At 51.1% G+C, this 22632-nt stretch overlaps 1 protein-coding gene across 1 annotated transcript in view; it reads left to right on the top strand.

The window, feature by feature from the left end:
- NR6A1 (nuclear receptor subfamily 6 group A member 1) overlaps positions 1 to 22384 on the top strand; it is an 83231-nt gene extending 60847 nt beyond the window's left edge. The window contains exons 4-11 of the mRNA XM_074161147.1: positions 5640 to 5870; positions 10118 to 10173; positions 12133 to 12290; positions 13165 to 13392; positions 14005 to 14259; positions 18894 to 19015; positions 21172 to 21324; positions 22296 to 22384. Coding sequence (XP_074017248.1) covers positions 5640 to 5870; positions 10118 to 10173; positions 12133 to 12290; positions 13165 to 13392; positions 14005 to 14259; positions 18894 to 19015; positions 21172 to 21324; positions 22296 to 22384 — 1292 coding nt within the window. The remainder of the gene's footprint in view (positions 1 to 5639; positions 5871 to 10117; positions 10174 to 12132; positions 12291 to 13164; positions 13393 to 14004; positions 14260 to 18893; positions 19016 to 21171; positions 21325 to 22295) is intronic.
- Positions 22385 to 22632: the final 248 nt, after the last annotated feature.

Genomic DNA, 22632 nt, shown 5'->3' with positions numbered 1-22632 from the left:
CTGCCTCCTTGTAGGCAGGGGCTGCTGGGGGGGGTGTTGCTTTAATCTTAGATTTCCTTGGTTCTGCATCGTTCTCAGCCGTTGCACATCAGACAGCTTAAATAGGTCCAGGAGAATTATTTTTAGGCAGGCAAGGCAGCTTTTAATCTTGCTGCTTCGGAATATATAATTTTTTAAAAAATAGAGCCTAACCCCGGTTTGGGTTGGGAGCGTGCGGCCACGCTGCAGCCAGGGCAGGCGACCCTGCAAAAACCTTTATTTTTCTTAAATTGGATTAGAGAAAGTTGATCGCTCGGGAGAGCGGCTGGTAACGGGGAGCGGGTCCGCGAGCCCCGGGAGGGTGGGCAGGGCGGCGGGGACCCCCGTGCCCCCCGCGGCAGCTGCGGGGGCCGGCTGGGCTCTCGGGGGCACATTTCGGCGCAGTGGGCTTTTGTTCCAAACTCTTTGTGCAACAACTGGCCGGAGCGAAGGATCAGGCCCCGTCGCCCGTCCCCCCTGTGCCGCACAATGGAGCGGGGCCACGGCCTGGCAGCGTCCCTCGTCCCCGGGCCGGCTCCTGCCGGCGCTGCGTCCCGGGGGACGTGGGTGCTGGGGGCCGGGGGGCTCCCGGAGCCCCTCCGGGAGAAGTTGCATTTCGCAGATGAGTTTTTGATATGCAAATGGTGATGGGTCCCAGCCCGGGAAGGGAAGGGTGATGGGTTTCATCAGCTGCACGCTCTTGATTTCTACCTACACGAAAAAGAGCAGCCGATGATTTCTGGTTGTTTTCCTGAGGGTTTTCTTTTCACTGAGCTCTTCTTTGGCAGGAGCAGAATCAGTGTGGAATAAGACCGGGAGTTTTGGATTTAGTTACTGGGAAGAGAGAGCAGAGCTGGGATGTGCTGACCATTTCTCTGTTGCAGCATTTCTCCTCTTTTCAATACTCGGTGCTTTTCAGAAAGCAGCCGTGCTCTCTGTGTCTGTAGAACACTTTACAGTGCAGAGAATGAGGTTGCAGTAGCCTTTTTCTTCCCCCCCCCCCCCCCCTTTTTTTTTTTTTTAAGGACTTGAGGAGGCTTGTCCATTTAAATTAACCTTTATCCCAGCTGGGCACACAAATGTTTTTGTTTTAGTTCACAGAGGGTTAATTCTATTCAGGCCCTCGCCATGGCCGGCCTGATCCGGGCAGCACAAGCTGCTCTTTGAGCCCGGCCTGGCCAGGCAGGACGCTGGTGCCGTCGCCCCCCATCCAGCGTGGGGCCGGGACCCCCACGGCGGGGCGAGGGGGAGCGGGGTGCCCCGGCCCATTGTGCCCCTGGCCACGGGCTCGGCCGCCGAGCTCGCCGCTGGCCCGGGGAGGGGCCACCCCACAGAAAATTTAATCCCTGTGTTCATCGATTATAAGTTGAAGAAAAGCCCCTTAAGCAAACGCGGCTGGTTTTGGGGGTGGGCTCGCTGGGACAATGCAGCGCTGGGCAGCGAGGGGGGAGTCACCCCAGTTCCCTGCTGGATTTAACAACATGGTTTCTTGGAACTAGAAATTGACAATGAAAAAAAAAATCGTTAGGAAAGATAAGGGGGAAAAAGAAGCCTTTAAGACGTTTGTTTGTGTTTGAGGCATCATCAGAGGCGAGAGGCGAGCGGGGTTTGGTTAGGATTTAAGTAACACATGTGTGAGATCTCCCCCCCTCCGCTCCCCCTCCCCAAACAGCTGGTATTTAGCAGCTTGAGATTTAAACCCAGCTAAAGGGTGCTGCGGGGTGTGTGCGACAGGGTGAGTTAATCACCAAGCAAATAAATGATACACTGTTGAAAAGATGTTAAATATATTAGCGAATTGCGGTGCTGAGTGTCATCTGTAATCTCTTTTCGGCTGTAAACGATTTCCTTAGCTGTAAGTCACGTTCTCTTGCATAAATGGAAGTTTTGCACACTGCAGGTTTCTGCGTCCTCCCTCTGCTTTCCAGCAGGACGGAATCCCAGCTCCGGCTGCTCCGGGGGTTCGGCTGAGAGTTTGTGCCTTCGCTTCTGGCCTCGCTCTAGGAAATAAAGTCTTTGTTTCTGCTCCGTTACAAAGCACTGACGTTGGAAGTCGTGCGAGCTGGCTGCATGGGCGCCCGGTCGCGTTTCCGAGGTTAATCTCTCGTGGGGAGCTGTAGGTGCATCTGCCGGGGTGGGTGCGATCCTTCCCGCAGCCCAGGGACTCGCCGGGACGGAGCCAGCACCTGGTGCCCCCCCGGGACCGCGGCCGAGCTCTCGGGGTGGATGTCCGCAGGAGTGATACAGGTGGGAGCGGTGATGGAGCCTCATGGGGGGCTGGATGGAGGTCCCGAGACTTTTATTTACTTGCTGTGTATTTTATATGCTTGTTCATGCGCTTCGGTGTTTTCTGAACGTGTCTTTGCCGTGTGCTTCAGCAGGTTTGAAGGTATTCCCTTTTGGAAATTCATAAGAATTTTCTTTCTAAAGTTATCAGGACCGCTCATTTCACTGAGGAGAAAAATAAGCCTTTTAAAAATTAAGTGTATTGCTTCTACTGCATGCCTGATAAAACACAGACAAGTAGAGATATTTTCTTTTTCTCGCACTGTCTTCTGTGACTCTTGTGTAACATCATCATATTCTTGGAGAATTTACATTGTATTAAAATGTGGTATGAAACCTACCATGACCTTTGAAAACAATACATCCTTTAATGTGGCTTTGGGGAGGGGTTAGCGAGGGAGTAGCCATAAAAATCTTCAGGGTTCAAGATGAGGTTGGGATTTTTGTGAGTGCTTTTGTCGTTGCAGTAACTGTTTGATTTAGTGGCCCCTGCTACAATGGGCTGAGAGAACAAAGCCAGAATATCCCGAGTATGAGTTCCTTAAAAGTAAGACCATCAGGAAAATTGGGGGGGGGGGGGGAGCTTCCGCCCTCTATCTGAAATAAAACATGTGCAAGGTATTTGAAAAAAAAACCCACAAAACTTCTTACCAATTGCTTTGTTTCCTAATCTGCGTTGTCTTGTGTGGCTTTTGAAACCGAGGGATCGGTGAGACGAGCGGTATCCGAGCCAGAGCTGCTTGCTTTAAAATTGCTGTACTTACTATGCGTGTTGATAATTCTAGTGAAATTTCAAAGATAAGGGAGTTCAGAGCACCCCCAGCACAAAACTGCTTTAAATTTGCCTGTGCTTTACCATTTCTATGCAGTTTGCTGTAATTCTGCCCTAGCTGTCCCAGCCTTCGCCTACACAAGGCGCTTGCATTAAGTAGGGTGAAAAATAGCAAAGGTCAGGAGCCGGCAAACCCCTGGGCCGCAGGGGGAGCGTCCCGGGCCTGGGCACGGCTCCTGCAGGATTTTTTTAAACCTCTGAAACCCTAAGAATTTCTGTAGGTAATTATTTTTCATCTCCCAGTCTTGTTTGAGCGGCGTTTTGTGGGATGTACGGGCACCTCTCTGGTCCCTGGAGGTCTGAGTCTTTGTTCCCGGTGTGCGCCGCTCTTCCACGGCGAATTCTACTCCGGAGACGCACCCAATTAACAGTTTCTGCAGGGAGGCCTGTGCAGTTACTGTGGCGATGGGGCCATTCACACCACCTCGCCGTCACCCTGCTCGCGGGGAGATGGGGACGGCGAGGGAAGGATCCCGATTCCTCCTCCCTTTCATCATCCCGGCTTTGCCAGGCCACGGCAGCCCTATTCTTCGTGCAACAAAACAAGCTGCGCCTGGAAATGAGCCCTCATTTCCACCCGGGGCTGTCGGAGTGCTGGGGTGAGGAGGGATCCCTGGCATCCCGGGGGGATGCTGCGGGGTGGGGGGGATGCTACGGGGTGGGGGGATGCTGCCACAACCCACCACCTCCCCCTCTGCCCGGTGCCATGTGTATAAACTGGTCTTTTCCTGGCTCCCCAGTTCCTCCCTGGCGGCAAACGTGGCCACCGCTGCTGACCTCGGGATCCCCTCGCGATTTATGGCTCTGCTGGTGGGGGCCGGGGGGGCTGAGGCTGAGCGCAGCCCTGCAGATAGAGGACTCCTCTGTCCCAGGCTAATCCCCGGCCCCTCCCAGCCTTATCAGATGGCTGAAGGTGGAGATTATGCAATTGGCCACTACAAAGTCATGTTTAGTGGCCTCCCTTGGGCGAGATGCCCAGATAGCCCCGGCCGGGTGGGTACCAGCATTCCTGCGGGGCTGCGCTGAGCACATACCTGAGCTTGTCTGTCCTGTAAAACTGGGAATGTCTTAGGGCAGTGATGACACCGTGAACGTTTCTTCAGTAAAAGTTTGCGTTTCCTTCATTCGTCCCTTTATTTTAAGGTTTTATAACAATTGCAGTGAAACTTGCACAGCTTGCACATTTGCACTTCTCTGCATTAGCAAACCTTTTAAAGATTAATTCAGGTTGGTTGTGGTTTCCACTGGGTTTAAACCATGGAGAAAACTGTTCGCGACTACCAGCAGCTGGTTTAGATTTTTACTTGGTTTGTGTAACCGAAAACCGGTTTCCTTTCTGATCCTAATCCGTTTGGCTCCTCATTTCTAGTGCGTTCACATGTTCTCCAGTAGTAGGAGGCTACACGATGGTTTGTCAGGTTGCTTAGGCTTTGTCAAGATTGGAGGGGACTTCACTGTGACTCCTGCCTCCTGCCGCTCCGTAAGTCCTGCAGATAAGGACACCTTTGTCTCGGAAAACTCCCTGGTCAAATCTAACTGATGAAAACCAGGCTCAGTGTTGTCTTGCTGGAGTTGGAACCAGGTCATTGTCCCCAGCTGGGCCCTCTTAAGGTGGGGGTTTTCCGAGGTCTGTATCATTTCCCTGAATGATACAAAATGGGAACAAGAAAAAGGGCACTTTTGTGGCCCTGTCTAGTCTGAATTTTGGGTGACTTGTGGCAGAGATGGGAGCCCTGGACGGGGCAGCAGGAGGTCGCTGGGGAGGTGTGGGGGGGTGACACACCGGGCTTGGTGCAGTTTGGTGTCACTGGGGTCTCCCAGCCTGAGCCCCCTCCTCTCCCTGCCCCGCTCCCTCTCCCACGCCAGCCCCTGCTGCTCCCGGCTTCCTCCTCCCGTCCTGCTCGGTCTGGGCTATCTTTTTTAGAGTAATCATGTCAGATGGTTTCTCTGTTTTGAATTTGTGCTCTTCTTTTCCTCCTTCTTGCTCTTCAAGTAATTTTTTTTATTCTTTCTTGTCCTTATACTGTCTCATTGATTTTCTGACCAGGCCTGTCTGTCTCTGTCCTCTCTCTTGCTGCCCTCTCCCCCCCTCTCGTTATTCACCTTCTCAACCGCTTTCCTTTACCCTTTACTTCCATTTCTGATAAATGGTGTGACTAAGGGTGTTTCCAAGAGGCTGGTTTTCAAGCAAACTTGGGTTTTACTTCTCTTCACTCTTCTTGCCACTGTCAAGAATTTCTGGACTTGATATCCAATAATACGTTGAATTGAAATGACTTTAGTGGTGGTTGTGGAGCTGGTTTTGTGGCAGGCTGTGGAGCTCTGGAGTGGCACACCGTGCTCTGCTGGCCGAGTAAAGGGGGTGAGGAGCCGGTGTGCCGGCAGCGGTGCTTGTGCCACCTCCATCCGTCCCGGCCACGGTGTGCCGAGACTTTCCCAGTCCCATCCTGCTCGCTCGGTGAAGCCGTTCCGTTGACCTCAAAGCCTTTCTCTTCTCTGGCAGATGAGCGGGTGGATCAGCGAACCTGCCTGATCTGCGGGGACAGAGCGACGGGGCTGCACTATGGGATCATCTCCTGCGAGGGCTGCAAGGGGTTCTTCAAGCGGAGCATCTGCAACAAGCGGGTTTACAGATGCAGCCGCGACAAGAACTGCGTCATGTCACGCAAACAGCGCAACAGATGCCAGTACTGCCGGCTGCTCAAATGCCTCCAGATGGGCATGAACCGGAAAGGTAAGGAAAAGCGGGGGTTTTAGTGGTGGAGGTGCAGGCTGGCGCCGGTGTCAGCAGCGCGTGCTGCCCTTCCTCAGCTGCCGCCTTGTCCTGCAGTTCTGCCTCCCAAATCCCTGATGAGAAAAAGTGGAACTTCAGCGAAATCATGCATGGATAGAAAATTCTTTCCGAGCTACTTTGTTACTTTATTGGGGGAAAAATCTATATGAGTTGAATGCACCTATAAATATTTGGAGAACTGATCATTGTGATCCCTGTTTTCAGGGAAGGCAAGAGTTTGTTACATTCTTTCCTTGCATTTATCCTGAAAATCACTATTTCTATGCTTCAATATACTAATGTGGCAAAACCGCATGAATTTAAATAGACTTCTAAAGTTCTAAGAGCTCCGAGTCAGACTTTTCCTGTTTGTTGTCGTGGGAGTTTGACCCACAGCTGGGTGCGAGGGTCTTCCCTTAGTGCCTGGCTCCGGGTGATGATGCCGGCTCCCGGCAGCGCTGTATGGAACTGGGGAGTGCCAGAGGTGGTTTTGCCAGGGAGGAGGTCACTGAGGAGAGAAGTGTGACCTGGGTTAGGGACAGCCACCCCTTAGTCCCCACGTGTGCAGGGGCGATGAAATGCTACGCTGTCATCTTCAGGATGGAAAATCGTTAAGTAGCTCAGAAATTAATAATAAAAAATAGACCGGGATTTATTTCAGTGACGTGTCTCTGCTCTTTGCTCCTATCTTTTGACTTTTTAGTCTCTGGAAATGTTGTTGCCCATTAAAAGCAGAGATTTCTTGGTTTAATGGCAGCAGGCAGGAGTCCGTGGTGGGGACCCTGCCCGGACACCAAACCAAAGTGTCAGCTATCGATGCCTTTAGTGTCATTGCTCATCTAAAAGCCGCCTGTCAGAAGCACTAAAACTTCCATAAATATACCGCAAATCCACCAGGATCTTCCTTTAGAAACCCTTATCTCGGGGCTGAGATGGGAACCCTTCTCTGCTGGCTGCTTTGATTTACAAATTCCCTCCGGGAGGTTTATTCGATGGGCTGGGTTCCCCGTGGTCTTTTACACCGAAGGGTGTACTTCTGGCTGAGCGGGGCCGTTTTATTATTTCGGGGATGTCTGCGGTGGCACCCGCTCGGCGCGTTTGTCACCGGGATCGCATCGATTGGGGCAAATCAGGGACATTTTCTGAGTGGTTCTGCGAGCCCTTTCCCGGTCCTTGCCCACCCGCTCCCCCCCCGCCGGGTCCGGCGGGGGGGGAGCGGGTGGGCAAGGACCGGGAAAGGGCTCGCAAACGCGCGCTCCGGTGGCGCGGCGGCGCGTGGCTCACCCGCGGGGTCACAGCGCCACCTGGCGGCCCCGTGGGTCCCCCGCCGGTAACCGGCTCTGCCTCCCCCCCCCCCCCTTCCCCCGACGGGGACCTCCGCGGGCCACCACCGGGGGTTCGGGAGCCACCGGCTCCTGCCAGCGAGCCCCCAGTTAGGGCGGAACGGAGCTGCTGAGTTACTTCGTGACTAGGTCTGAAAATAGTTGTTTTTAATGCAGTTTTTGTTAAATTGGGGTGAGGGCACGGAGCTCGGGATTTGAGGGGAATCAGGGAATTGTCAGAGTTGGAAGGGACCCCGAGAGATCATCTGGTCCAACTCTGGGTTGCCCAGAGCACATCACTCAGGACTGCATCCAGGTGGGTCTTGAAGATCTCCAGAGAAGGGGACTCCACGACCTCCCTGGGCAGCCTGTTCCAGGGCTCTGGCACCCTCACCGGAAAGAAGTTTTTCCTCATCTTTGAGTGGAACTTCTCATGTTCCAGCTTGTGCCCGTTGCCCGTCGTCCTATCGCTGGAAACTACCAAAAAGAGTCCACCTCCGTCTTCCTTCAACCCACCCTTTAGGTACTTGTAAACATAGATAAGGTCTCCCCTCAGCCTTCTCTTCTCCAGGCTGAAGAGCCCCAGCTCTCTCAGCCTTTCCTCATCAGGGAGATGCTCCAGTCCCTCCATCATCTTTGTTGCCCTACGCTGGACTCTCTCCAGCAGTCCCCTGTTTCTCTTGAACTGGGGAGCCCAGAACTGGACACAGTATTCCAGTTGTGGCCTCACCAGTGCAGAGTAGAGAGGGAGAATGACCTCCCTCAACCTACTGGCCACACTCTTCTCTATGCAGCCCAGGATTCCATTGGCCCCCTTGGCAACAAGGGCACATTGCTGGCTCATGGAAAGTTTGCTATCCACCAGGACTCCCAGATCCTTCTCCTCAGTAGAGCTTTCCAGAAGATCGACCCCTAATTCATATTGGTGCCTGGGGTTCTTCCTCCAGCTTTGAGCTGACGTTGACTGTCGTGCAGCCCCGTCCCAAGGCAGCTCTTCTGGACAGGCTGGAGAGTTGGGCGGAGAGGAACCTGATGAAGTTCCACCAAGAGCAAGTGTAGGATGCTCCCCCTGGGGAGGAATAATCCCCCAAACCAGGACAGGTTTTTAATGAAAAACTAATATTTTTTTGTAAAGAGCTTTCATAAAAAAATCATAGAATCATAGGATGGTTAGAGTTGGAAGGGACCTTAAAGATCATCAAGTTCCATGGGCATGGACACCTCCCACCAGACCAGGTTGCTCAAAGCCCCATCCAGCCTGGCCTTGAACCCCTCCAGGGATGGCGCATCCATATAAACAGCCTTGTTTGCTGAAATGAGTTTGTTATCTTGCTGTATCTGAGAAGATGTGCGTGATGTAAAAGATAACGATAGTGGTTTTATATCCTGTGTTGGAGGCTTCTCCAGTGCGCTCACATGGATGCTGCCTGCCGTTTCAAAAATACTTGCTGGGCTGTGGAGGTGACAGTGTTTACGTTAGAAGGATTAACACCGTATGGCTGAACTTGTAACGTGTTGAGGTGCCCCAGGGATTGCTGTGCTGCTGGTCACCGGCTGAAGAGCTGGAAATCCTCAGGACTGTTTCGTTGTGACGATTTTTGTGCGGTTTGACTCGCCAGTAATGGCTTGGGAGAATGCAGTTTATGTCGGAGTGCGTGCGTGGCTCTGCCGTGCCGGGGGTGAGCCCCGCGGTGCCAGCGCGGCACCACGGAGATGGGGATGCCTGGAGCTGCGGGTCTCTACGCTCAAGCAGCAGCATGGCTTTTCTGCTACAGAATTTTTTCCCTAAATTTAGTGTCACTTTGTGTTTCTGGAGGGCTGGCGGCAGCCCGTGTGCGGAGCAGGGTGAGGCCAGCCGGCAGCAGCAAGGTCACGGCGCAGCTGGGGAGAGCCCGCTGCCAAGTCCGGCCGGGTCGTGGTGGGAAAGAGATCGGGACCCGATAAACTGGGGGACCCGGCCGGGGAGAGGAGGCGCACGAGGAGCGGGGCTGGTCCTCCAACATGCTGGCCTCTGCAGAGCTGCTCTGCTGGTAAAGAGAAAAGCAGAGGGAAAAGGGAGGTAAAGGAGCAGCTCCAGGATAATCCCCTTAATTGGACTTCCCTGAAGCTCTCTGGAAAATGTTTAAAGAGCCTTAAAACTGCAGCTGCTGTATTGAGAAACCTGGCTGTCCTTCCGAAAAGGAGCTGCGTGGCTGGGTCTAGTAACTCGAATGTTAAACGGCAGCTCTGCAGGCGACCGGCTGGGCAGAACGTCTCCCTCCATTTCCCGTGGTAGCTGTAGCAAACCCAGCCCCGCTGGAGCGGCCGCGGTGCTGGTAGTCCCTGGAGAAGGGCTCTGTCGGCAGCGCTGGCTCTGGGGGTGTCTCTCTGGGGGTGTCTCTCTGGGGGTGTCTCTCTGGGGGTGTCTCTCTGGGGGTGTCTGGCTCGCGGTGGGTCAGGGCTGCCTGCAATGCAGGTAGAAACGCCAGCGTTTGCCTTCCATTTTCTAGCAGTCATGGGTGCTCATTTCTGGAGGGGAAGTCGGTTTGCTTTCTGTGTGCCACCTCTCAAATGATCCTGGAATCAGTTGTGACACAGGATTGCTGCTCCTTCATTACCTGTCGCTCAGGCATCCCGTGAAGAAATGCTGAACTCCCTGAGTGATGCTTGTAGCCCCAGTGATGTGTTTGTGCCCTTGGGGCTGAGGATGATGGTGGGTACTGGTTGAGCTTCCCGGGGCCCTGGAAAGCGTTGGAGGGATCTGTGTGAACTGCTCCGATGAACAAAACGAACCTTTTCAGATAAAAAGATTTTTTTCAAAATAGTAGATACTTTCTTATGTATTTCTGGACTGCTGAACAGTAGTACTGAACAATTCCTCACCAAGGTTTGGCTGTTTTCTTTCAGCAATCAGAGAGGATGGCATGCCGGGAGGCAGAAACAAAAGCATCGGACCTGTCCAGGTGAGCACGTCCCACCGTTTCTCCCCGGCTCCCCCCTAGCCGTTGCTCCGTGGCCTCAGCACACACCTGGGGGTGCTGGGCTGGCGCGGCGGCAGCTTGGCGTGGGATGGGGACGGGGTCCCTTTGACCCGCCTTTCCCAAAGCCTGTGCCTTCTGCTGGCGGTGCAGGGCTTTGACTCTGCAGCAGTGCTAGAAACACATCTCGGGAACAGTAGATTTGTAAATAAAGCCAGGTGCTTGCCTGTCCCCGAGGGGCCACGGTGCAGTCCCCGGGTCCCTGTGTGAGTGCAGGGGCAGTCCCTGGCCCTTGTGGCACCGTCCTTTGTCAGCGGCACAAGGACGTCCGTCCCTCGGCAGCGCCCAGTAAATCTCGCGGCTGCGGGTCCTTCGGTGGGTACCCAGTAAATGTCCAGCTGATGGATGGCACAGCTTGTCCGGAGATGTCTTGTAAAGTGGGAGGTGATTCAGCACAACAGCTTGTACCGCACGCCTGAGAAATGATGGCCGTTTTCAGCTCACTTCTGGGAAAGAGGTCTTTTAAAAGTTTACTATTTATTTTAATAAAATAGAGATAACGCTGGAAGCATTTTCCATGGCTGTCTGTGCCTATGGAGAGACCACTCGCCGCAGTCCAGACCCAAACCAGGAGAAGCCCAACAGCCAGATGCCCTGGGGTCTCTCAGCGGGGTCCTCCCTAGGGAACGGAGGAAGAGGCAGGAATTGGGCAGTGCGGCCGTGCCTGTCGCCTACCCCAAACAGTAACACCTTAGTCACAATAGAATATTTTCTGCTGTTTGCAGGCATCGTATTTATAACAGCATTAGTTACTGATTCTCAAACCCTGTCTATCAAGGAAGAAGAAACATTTAATTTCTGGCCAGGTAACAGTTTTTGCTGCCTCTGAGCAGTGCAGCCGTGGCAAACCAGCAGCCTTTGGTGGCCAGCGCGGGCCCCTGCTCACCCGAGACCCGTGGGATCGGTCGGTGTTGGTCCATGGGTCGTGCCGTCGGCTCCAGGAGACTGTTCAGCTGTTGGGCTCTTCAGAGTCTGTGCCTGGGGGAACTTGCTGAGCTTTTCTGATGCTTTTGCAAGACCGGAATGAACTGTCTAAGCAATGTTTGGCTCTTGAAAATGATCTTCAGAGTTCACTGCGCTTTCTTTCAGTGTGTTAACTTTTGACATTTTGTGACAGCCTCACTAAGGGACATGTGTACAACTGAAACTAAAAAAAAGCCCAGTAAGTTTTCTGTTGCATTTTCCCCACTATGGATGCAACATTTCTCCAGGAGCATACCCAGCTCCTTCTTGAAACTCTGTACTTAAGGGAACTCCATTTTTAAAATTTTTTTTTAGTCCATTTTACCTTCATATATATTATTCTCTAATACTTGTTTTAAGTATTAGATGCTTGATTACTTCTTTAGGTGCCATCTAGTTCTTAACTGGGGAAGAATAGCGAACAATGATTCCCTGTAAACATTTTTCTGACTCATTTTATATGTGTCGCCTTACCTCTCTCAATTGCTTTATCAAACCAGAGCCAACTACACCTCCCGTTTGCCTTTACCTCCCCTGGGTACTGAGTGATGTTCCCGATGAACTGGCCTCAATTACTCCCAGGTTTTTCACTGTGTGACAGAGGCTGATTTACGGCTCCTGGCTGTGTGTATTTGACATCATCTTCTCATGTGTCCGTTCCTGCCTGCTCTGTTATCGTCACTTGAATAGTGCTGCAGGCACTGGAGGTCACCACGATTAGCTGTAAACAGAATTTTTCACGTGCGTTGTTCAATGTAAAGGGAAGGTGTGATACCTGCGGGAGCGGCGAAGCCTTCCTACTCCTGCGGGGTGGCTTCAGCTCTGCTGGACGTGGCCATACAGCCAAGGTGTTCACGGGCCGAGGCTCTGCCTTACTCCTGTTCTCAGCTGAAGTAATGATAACGGTCCTGTCTTTGACAGATATCAGAGGAAGAGATTGAGAGAATTATGTCTGGGCAAGAATTTGAGGGAGAGGCGAACATGTCATGGAGCAACAACGGAGACAGTGACCATAGTTCCCCTGGAAATGGAGTTTCTGAGAGCAACCAGCCTTCACCCGTTTCTACTCCATCTTCAAGGTGGGAATGACCCCTGGAGGAATTCCGTGTTGCGGTGCTCTTGTCTGTCTGTCCCTGAGCGGGGCTTTGGGTCAGTGTAGGAAAAATACACCGTGAGTGCAGCTTTGCGTCCTGGGGAGTCTTACATCTCTAATTGTGTTTTAAGACAGACAGCCACGGGATGGAAAAGAATTGAACCAGGAGGTGAAACGCTCATGAGCAAATGAAAAAGAAGGCAATGCTGAGTTAAAATTGTATTTAAAATATATCTCTTAATTTGTATTGATAGTTTTTTTTCTGCAGATCATGGGAACTCAATTAGCTTTCACTGCTTGTTCTGCATAAGCTCTTTTTCTGCACTGTGCTCAGGTTTTGAAAATAAATGACTCCATTTACGTTATTAATTGATGGTGTTACGTTAATGTCAGTTACTGTTAGCGCCAGCCTCCTGATGCAGCCTTTGATTGTAAACACAGTGAGAATCTGACTCGCATCCTGTCTGCTTTCAGCTGCATCTTAAGCCAGGAGATATTTGTGTTCTCTGGCTGTGTAAATACTTAATTTACAATCCTAAATTCTGTCCCTTTAAGGCAGCCGGGCTGGAAATGCTTTGTACAGTTGGGTTTCTGATTGACTCTCCGAATGGCTGCTGGGCAGCAGTTCCCACGTCTCTGTTAGTGGAAGGAGCCCTGAGCCAGGCTCGGCGCGAGGCGGGTGAAAGGTGTCTGGTCTGCACGGTCTGTTGTTTCCAGTGTAGGCTTTAAACACAAAGGCATTTTCCATTCTGTTTTTTCCCCTCTGTATTTTTATTAACATTTCTGATGGAGCTGGATGCAGCAATTTAATTAATCGGGTGGAATTTGGGGGGTATATTAAAAAGCTTTTTCTTTTCCAGTAGGTCCGTGGAGCTGAATGGATTCGCTGCACTCAGGGATCAGTATATCGGGACGCCGGTGTCCACGCACTATCAGTACCTCCCGCACCTTTTTAGCTATTCTGCTCACTCGGCTCTGATGCCCCCCCAGACGCGCAGCCTGGACCCCCAGTCACACAGTCTTATCAATCAGCTGGTGTCCGCGGAGGACCTGGAGCCGCTGGGCACACCGATGCTCATTGAGGACGGGTGAGTGGTGCCAGTGGCCGCCCGGGGATGTCTGTTCCTGGCTGTCCCTTGGGTCTGGCTGTCCCTGCCTGCACCCACGGCTCCAGTTCCTGCGGCGGAGGCTGCTGAGGGCAAGGTGGGGGGAGCTGGGTGCCTGCCTTGGTGGCCCGATGGCCACGGGGTGCATCTCCCCTGGGAGAAGATGCAGCTGTAGTGCAAGCGGCAAACCAGACCACGTGCCGTGGGTGGTCTCTGCCCTTGTGTGGGAGTGGGGTTTGATGGGTTTCAGCCCTGGGACTGCATTAACTGAACAAAAAGCCCAGTCATAAGGACAGTAGCTGGAAAAAAGCTGGGTAGTCAATCTGTTGGCAAGAGCTGCAGGGCTGCCCCATGCCCAGCAGGCTGGGTGCTGGCCGGGTGGGTGAGCCCAGGGGTTGGGGGCTCCCCTCGCAACCCCCGGCCGGGCACGCTGGGTGATGGCCATCGCGGCTCCCAACGCCAGGTGACACCCTGGGCACCAGCACTTGAACGTGAATTCCTGTGGCGGTTGCTTTGCTTTTCAAGTGCCTCATCAAATGATGTCATTCAACGTTGTTAATTGTTTTTATGCCTTCATATTGACTGTGCCTGCAGGTACAAAGTGACTCAGGCAGAGCTGTTTGCGTTGTTGTGTCGTCTGGCGGATGAATTGCTTTTCAGGCAGATTGCTTGGATCAAGAAGCTGCCGTTCTTCTGCGAGCTCTCCATCAAGGACTATACCTGCCTGCTCAGCTCTACGTGGCAGGAGCTCATCCTGCTCTCCTCGCTGACTGTTTACAGCAAGCAGATCTTTGGTGACCTTGCGGATGTCACCTCCAAGTACTCTCCCTCTGACGACGAGCTGCACAGGTGAGAGATTGGGCTGAGCCTGCGGGAACGGGAGCGAGGTCTGGAGATGGAGGAGCCAGCGGGAGGATGGCGGTTGGGTGCGTGTTTCTGGCCCTGTGACCAGCTCACCACCTCTTCTGGGGTGGGTCACTTCACCCCCTGCTGTTCTCCTTTTCTATTTTTTAGGGAAATGGTTGCTCCAGGCTTAGAAAGTACCCCATGGTTAGTCAGTGTTGAATCAAAAACTCCCCTCCGCAGGGGAGGGTGCGTGGTGCGTGTGGTGCTGTGTGGAGTTCCCGTAGCAATACTGCCCTCCTCCAGCACAGTTCTACAACCCCACCTTTTTATGGGGAGGGTAAAACTAACCAGCACTTTGGGTAACTCTGAAGTACAGGACGGAAGGTCTTATTTAAAAACCCTTTGGGCCAGTGGAAGGGCTGTTCACAAAGCTGGTTGTTTGTATTATCAAAGTGGTCATTATTAATTGCTATTTCATTGTTTTGATTACATAAATTTAAAGATGTTGCAACTTAGCTCGTGTTTTTTCCATGGTACATACTATCTGATGCTCTGAGGAACCTGCCTTTCATTTATCATTTTGGTCAGGGTGGTGTTTTTTTGGTTTGGGTGTTTTGTTTCGTGGTCTTGGTGCCAGACAGATCCTCCTTTTGGTAGCAGACTCACAATCTCACAGTATTATGGCAGAATACTTAGGATTTACAGAAACTGCTGCCCACCCTCCCTTAGAACAATTGCCTTGCTGGGCTTGGCAATGGTGTGGGAGTCACCAGGGGATCCAAGTGTCTGATAAGCAGAGATGTAAAATTCTGCTGTGGTCCTCAGCCATCGCAGCATCTAACGGTTCCTTGAGGTTCCTTTGTGCATCTCTTTTGCCACCCGGAGGGGCTGGCTGAGGCCGGGGCGGAGGAGCCGAGAGCTGGCCCCAGGTGTCTCATTTCCTGGGGCAGGTTCCCCCGTGGAGATGTTCTGCCCAGCCATTCATCGTGCATCTGGTGCTGCTCCTGCGAGGAACAGCGAGGGTCATAGAAAACCACAAGAACACTTGTTCTGCATTCAGCCATCCTTTTGTTCCTGCTGTCCTGGTCAGAGCCTCAAAAGAGAAGTGTTTGTTTCATTTTGGGTTTGCGATAAATACAAGCGAGAGGTAAGACAACAAGACAAAGGAGGAATCCTCGCCCTTCAGAAACCAGCAATTCAGAGCTGGTCACCTCAAAGGTCCTTCAGAGAAGATCTGTGTTGGATGAGAATAGATGTTCTTGGGAGTGGAATGTTTCTGTAGGCTCTTCTTCTGATTTAGCTTTTCAAGTATCATTAATTGTCATTAGTAACACGGGAAAATGCACACCAAAAAAGCCATGTAGCGGGAAGTTGTGCAGATGAGGGGTCTCGAGCTGTGTGGCTCCCTCCCTGCAGCGTGTCTGTCTGCAGGTGGCAGTGGGGTGCTTCGGGGGTGTCACTCCCCCTGTCCCATGCACTCACGGAACAGCTGGTCCCTTTGGATTTGTGAGGGGCTCTTATGGAGCGGTGTCCGACTCGGGGCATTCTCAAGGAGCCCCCGTTTCCTCTGGTGTTGATCAGTAATGACTGCAAACCCAAGTGCATTAGATCTCACAGCGGGCTGAAGACACCTCCCTGAGCTGTGGTAGTCTGGCACTTTGGGTTAATTTCTGTTCTGAGTCTGTAAAATGACAGGAGCGATGCCGATGCTTGGGTAGGTGACGAATGAAGCCATAGGATGAGCTCCCCAGCCCCTGTGTGTTAATCACTTCTAACAACTGGCTAAATGTTCTGTTTGCCTGCTAGATCAAATGTTTTCTTTTATTGTGCTGTTTTTCTGGAGATGAATATGAAATGAATAGGTTCCTGACCTCCCCCAGCACTCCTGATAGCGCTTCCCTCCCCTTCCTCCCCAGCTGATCCCGATAACTCCCAGCCAGAAACTTGCCTGGTGTAAACTGCGAGGAAAAGTGTGTGGAGGAGTCGGTCCTCGAGAAGAAATAGGGCTGTGAAAAACAGAACAGCTTTGTTGGAAAGGGGGAGGAAAGCATGCCGGGGAAAGTAAGACAGTTCAACTGCAGGAATGAGAGAAGAGCTCTCCTGGATTTATGAAGTGATGAGTGGCTGGTAAAAATGTGCATGCTCTAAAAACAATTAAGCCCAACAGACGACTGAGTGGTCTTTGTGCTCATTAACTTCTTGAGCTTTGCAATCTTGCACCTGCAAGATTTTTAATGTCAACTTGAGAGCAAGAAAACTTGTACAACTTTAGATTAGCCGACAAGGCTTTCATCACTGACAATATTACTTTCTTGAAGAAGTGACCTGGAGTTCAGATAGCTTGTTTTCACTTCTCTGGGGTCAAACTCCACCATGCATTTTACAAATAACTTTGAAGTAAACAAACACACATGCCAAAATAAGGTATTATTCAGTGAAAAAGGTTCTATTTTTGTTCTATTCAAAGATGGCTTTCTGGCTGTGCTCTTATTCTTTGCGCTGCACAATGCCAGAGCGCAGCTGAAGCATCCCTAAACACTTCTGTCCCACTTCTCAGCATTTTTGCAATGTGTGTTTGCTTTGAAACTGGGGGTATTGCTGTGAGATGTGTTCCTGAGAGGCTGTGCTGGCTGTTGGCATGCGTGGGATGGTCCCGGAGTGTGCCCGTGGGCACCGGCAGCCCTCTGTGCCCTCCAGCTCCACCGCAGCCTGTTGCTTACGCTGTGGCTCTTTGGTGGTGACCACACCGGGTGTCACTCATAGGGAAACAGCCCGGCACCCCCTTGAGCAGCATGACCTCGTTCTGCACCCACAAAATCTCCATCAGGCCATTTCCCAGGGGATTTGGGGGAGGTTTACATTCCCTGTGCATCAGCGTGTCCTCTCCTGCCCATCTCTGCCGCTGGCTTCCCTTGGTGAGTGTGGACCCTCAGGAAATGTGCAGCTTGTTCTTGGCGAAGGGCAGAGATTCGGCAACGAGCACGGCTGTCCCTGGTGGGATGCTCCAGGGCTGGTGTGGATGGTGGATCTGGCCCCCAGCGGAGAATCCATGACAATCCACACGAGCAGCAGTGCGGTTCTGGTTGGATCTTGATATGCATTAATTAAGTGCAATGAATCCTGCACTTCCTTTGAGGGGGAAAGTTTAGAAGGAAGCGGAGTGTGTTCCTTAGAGTGCACCACTCGACCTGAGACCACAACCTGCAGTTTCGCTCCCTTTAACCTTGGTTCTTTGTGGCTTCATGAGTACTTGTATCTGTGAGAAGGACCCCAGCCTTCCTGCAGTACGTCTCACCCCAGAAGCTCTCAGCCGAGGAAAATTAACAAACCGTAATGAAGAGGCGATAAACCCGGCTGTGTGGAAGGGGCGGATCTCTGTGAGTCACTCCCGGGAATTTTTGGGAGGTGAGCTCCCGCACCTGCCTGGCAGATAACGGGAGCGGGCACCACTGTGCTGCGCGGGTCACTGTGATGCCTCGCTCTTTAAAACAAAGCTGTGTCTCTACAGATGGGAGAAATTGTAGGCACGTTAGCTGTTGGAAACGGCCTTTGTGGGAGGCAGGGTCTGGGTCCGGGTTCCCGCAGCCCTGCAGGGAGCTGCTCTGTGCCGGGATGTGCTGCGCAGAGCCTGGGCATTGCGCTGCTTCTATAGGCAAAGGTTTACGTTGATTTACCAGCTTTGTAGGGATTTGTTGAAAACCAACAATTTGGATATCAGGTTGGGCGTGTGTGTTGTGGAGACCCGGCGTTCCTCTGCAGCGAGCTGTAAAGCAGCGCCGATCCCAGCTCCCCGGGGTGGGCAGCTGCACAGCTCTTGGGGACACCCCTGAGGACGGCCACCTTCTGCTGGTGGCCAGTGCCGGGTTGCTTTGGGCTGCTGCAGGTGGTGGAAAGCACAAACTGGAGAAAGGTGTGAGGTGGGGAGGGGCGAGAACATGTGAAACGCTGCTGGGGACAGCTTGTCTTCTGAACGGGGAGGCACTCCAAGGGCTGCTGGAGGTGCTTTATCCTGCAAAAATATCCATCAGGAGAGCGGCGTGGTGCTGTGTAACGTGGCTGTGAGCCGCGCTCTATCGCGATAGATGTGATGAAGCACCAGGCAGAGGGGGGCTACCCCCTGGCCCTTGCATCTGGCAGGACAGCGGGGGTTTTGCAGGATATTTTTGTGTTCTACAAGACAAGTATCATTCCACATTTCTATGAAATCTCATCTCGTTCCCCAAACTGCTTAAACCTCCCATTAGCCCAGCAAAGTGCAAATTCAATCCTCATTGAAATCTGGGGGAATGCAAGCACAGAGAGGCAAAGCAGCGCGCCGACAAGCACACAAGATGTTTTTGCATATTCCTGGCTCCGTCAACCTTTTCCTCTGTCAGATCAGGCTGGTGATGAACTGAATCACCAAGAGATGTTTTTTTGCTGAAATATCTGTAGCAGTCAAGTTCGTAACTGAGTCATTTTCCTTCTTACTTCTACTTTAAACTAATGGTGCCAGCAGACTTCAAACACTTTTGGTGACAATTTTTTTTAATTCTCTTGCAAGGTATTAAAATCTCTGAAGTTATTAAAATAAACTTCTTACTCCCATTGGACGGACTGTGTCCTGTACACATTGATGTGTGGTCTCTCTCCTCCAGATTCAGTGAAGAGGGGATGGAGGTGATGGAGCGGTTGATCTACCTCTTTCGCAAATTTAACCAGTTGAAGGTCAGCAACGAGGAGTACGCCTGTATGAAAGCCATCAACTTCCTCAATCAAGGTGAGTCGGTGCAGAGAAGGTACCGGCCCCACTGAGAAATTCTGTGAAAGTGTCTGAGCAGTCTTTGCCTCCCCGATGAGAAATGGGAGGAAGGGGTCTGAGAGCCCTGAGACCTCTGCTCGTGTTTGCCCACGTGCTCCCTGCAGAGTTGGGTACTTGGGCACCCACATGAAGAGAATCTGGAAGTGAATTAACTCATTTGCTTAGACAAATTGTATTGCCTTTAAATACAGGCATCAAGGACAGTAGGTGTGTCATGTTACATGTGCCAAGGGCACCAACACCCCGGTAGGAAACAGAGCAGGGAGGTAAAACCATTCTGGGTGAGGTTTGGGTGCGTGGCAAACTTTTCATCAGGCAAAGATGTGTCATCTAAAAGTATTATTGCTTTAGGTAGCTGTTTAGGCAATTAACTAAATGATACTTTAAAACCAGTTAATTTGCATGACTTTTTTTTAGTTGATTATTTGCATTGCAACCTTTCAAAGGTTCCCAACTAGAAAATGTATTTGTTCATTTTTCTGCTTGAAAAGGTGAATTTGTAAAACCAGTCGTCACCCTTTTTTCAGAGTTTTTTCTGACTCTTTACAATATTTACCTTCAGATTATATACTTAAGTCACCTAGCTGGCTTCCTGCTTTTTAGAATCTATTCCTAATGCTAACTCTTCCACGTGAAAAGTGACAAATGAAGTATCTACATGGAAGCAATGAATTCTATTTAAGAAGGGGCTGTCTCCTCCTATTAATTAGCCAGTGTATTAAAGCTGGCAGCCCAGGCTGCTGCAAGACCCTGGGCATTTCAAAATCCATGTAATTCTTCAACACGTGAGAAGATCCTGTTTTTTTCCTAACAACTGGAATGGTTTGGAAGAGATGGGCTTTGTTCCTCGGGTGGTGCTGGTCCCCGACTCGGCTCCCCCAGGCTGTCTCAGGCCACTGCCTGGGGGTCACCTCTCTCCGCTGTGTGCTGGGGCCTCGCAGGGCTTTTCTTCATGTTGTAAATGAAGAAAACTGAGAGGCAAACGCTTAATGGATGGCGTTCAGCTGTAATTTTGGAAATAAATGTCCCCAGAGTCTTTTATGCCGTGAAAGATAGTTGCAGTCTGTAAAAATGTGCTGTGGGCTCCCTGCTCCCCCCTCGTTTCCAGCAGCAGATAGTGCTGACGCTTCAATCTCTGCCGGGCTGAGGTTCCGGTTTGCTTCCCTGGGCAGTTTCCTGACACTGGATAATGCACTTCTCGAGCCGTCTCCATTGTTTTTCCAAAATGTATTTTCATTAACTTCCTGTCTTCTTTTATTTTTAGTTGAAGTTTGCAATTTTTTATGTGAAATACCTGAGAATTATTTTTAAAAGTCAGCTTTTGGGCAGTGGATAAATGCCTCTTCCGTCAGATGGTCTTACAGCAGTGAGCCTGCTCCGAGGGTCCGCAGCTTCCTTGCTGCGCTGTGCCGGATCCTTCCCGGACCCCCAGCAGCGTCCCGGTGCCGTTGATCACGCTGAGCGGTGGCAGTGGGGCTTCCTGCCAGCTTGATAGCTTGGAAATGTCCATTTTTCCTTTGTGTGTGTTGCCTGACATTGGCAAAGCTAAATTTAAAAATAAGGAGTTGACAAGTTTATAAAGCTCATATGACATAATTCATAAGCAGATGGGGAGAAATATGATGATACCTTGAATTATAGAGTCGAGCGCTTTCCTCAGCCAAGATGATATAGCTAAAATCAACATGTTTCTGTCTGAGGAAGTATTACGCTGAATCCGCTGTGAGGACTAAACCTTGACATAAAGCTGCTTTACCCCAGGCAGGCGGGGATTTAAGGTTGCTGGAGCCGTTATCTCCAAGAGCATCCCTTGAGCCGTGCAGAGGAGCAGCTTAGGACATTAGCTGTTCTCGTCCTGGTCTCCCCTGGAAGGAAATCCTGTGCCCAGACACGCGTGTAAAGGGCACCCGTGATGCCGGCACATCCGGAGGGGAGACGGGAGTTTTGGTGTTTGTCCAACTGGGCACTAGAAACCAGTCTGTGAAGCAGAGACCCAGCTTGGAGTTCTAGCTATCGGTTTGTCTTTCCTGGAGAAATGGCACTCGGGGTGAGCCTGCTGCCCTTCCAGGATGTTTTCGTCATGTTTTCATGTCTCTAATCGTACTCGTTTTCAGACATCAGGGGTCTGACGAACGCGTCCCAACTGGAGCAGCTGAACAAGCGGTACTGGTACGTTTGCCAGGACTTCACCGAGTACAAATACCCACACCAGCCAAACCGCTTTCCGGATTTAATGATGTGTTTGCCAGAGATACGATATATTGCAGGTAACTTTTTGAGCTCTTCTCCCACTGGGATCACGTGCAAATTATGAAATCTGCTTTTGAAACAAAATTAATTTATAACAGTGAAATTCTTGTCCACTTTGGTGGAGGATGTTTGTGAGGGACCTTTTTTCTGTTGAAGCTTTTCCCCCACCTTCAAGCTGATGTCCCGTCACCCCTGGCTCCCGGAGTTGTCCCTGTGCCGCTGGCGTTATGTCCCTGCTCCCAGGGAGACCTGCCTTGCTCTGACCTGCCGCCCTTTAAGTTTTTAGGTCAGGTTCCCATTTTATTTTCTTCCTTTCAATCCCATCTCGGAGGCGTTTTGTCTCAAAAGGGTATAATGCTGGTTTGAGTAATTATCTCATAAGAAATAGAGAGATCCCTGAAATGCCGTGTAATTAAGGAGCGGGTGATAAGCAGAGCAGGGGGCAGTTCTGCAGCGTAACCCCCGGCTCTCACCTCGTCTGCACCTCTGAAATCTGCAGGTGAACTTTCAAATGCCGCCATGTCACTAATTGGATCTACAAGGTCTGGTGTTACTAAAACATTGTTTGTTCCTGAATGTTATGGCAAAGGGAGGTACTTGCCTCCCGTGTCAAGGCTCCGTACGCTTCATCCTACTCCACTGTAACGAACTAGATAATAATCACAGAGTAGCTCTCGTAATTTACTCACCAAGATCAACAAGGGAGTTTGAGGAGAGACAGGATTTAGTCTTTCCCAGTTTCTATAAATACTGCTCCATTGTGGAGAAATCATTTTGATCTGACTTTGGCCGTTTATTTAGCTTTCGATTCAGTAAATAATAAATCCTGTTGTGTCCAAATGAATATCAAATGTCTAATGTAGCAGTGGGATGATTAACTGTTTCTCTGAGAGGTTCAAGGTAAAACCATCTCCAGCGTTGCTGGCTTAGGTGTCTCTGAAATCTGATTCAGGAGTGGCTGCTAATTCTGGGGTTTTTCTCTTACCAGGAAAAATGGTGAATGTGCCCCTGGAGCAGCTGCCTCTCCTGTTTAAGGCTGTTCTACATTCCTGCAAGACAAGTGTGAGCAAAGAGTGAGCCCAGCTCGCCCCGGCCGGTGCCTTTCGCTGAGCCCCGGGCAGGGAGTTGGCTCACCCCGGGAGAGGGGCAAACGCCATCCAGGCAGGAGACAGAGCAGTGGGAGAACCTGCCATTGTAGCAAGAATCTTTTATTGTTTTGTTTTTGTTTTTGTTTGTGGTTTTTTTTTTTTTTACTCTTTTTCCTATATATTTATTTCACGACAGAGTTGAATGTATGATCTTCAACACGATGCACATGGTTCTGT

Source organism: Numenius arquata, chromosome 19 (genome assembly GCF_964106895.1).
Source record: "Numenius arquata chromosome 19, bNumArq3.hap1.1, whole genome shotgun sequence".
In the NCBI taxonomy this organism is placed as follows: domain Eukaryota; kingdom Metazoa; phylum Chordata; class Aves; order Charadriiformes; family Scolopacidae; genus Numenius; species Numenius arquata.
The sequence above is the reverse complement of the archived record's forward strand: the minus strand, read 5'-3'. Positions and strand labels throughout refer to the sequence as shown.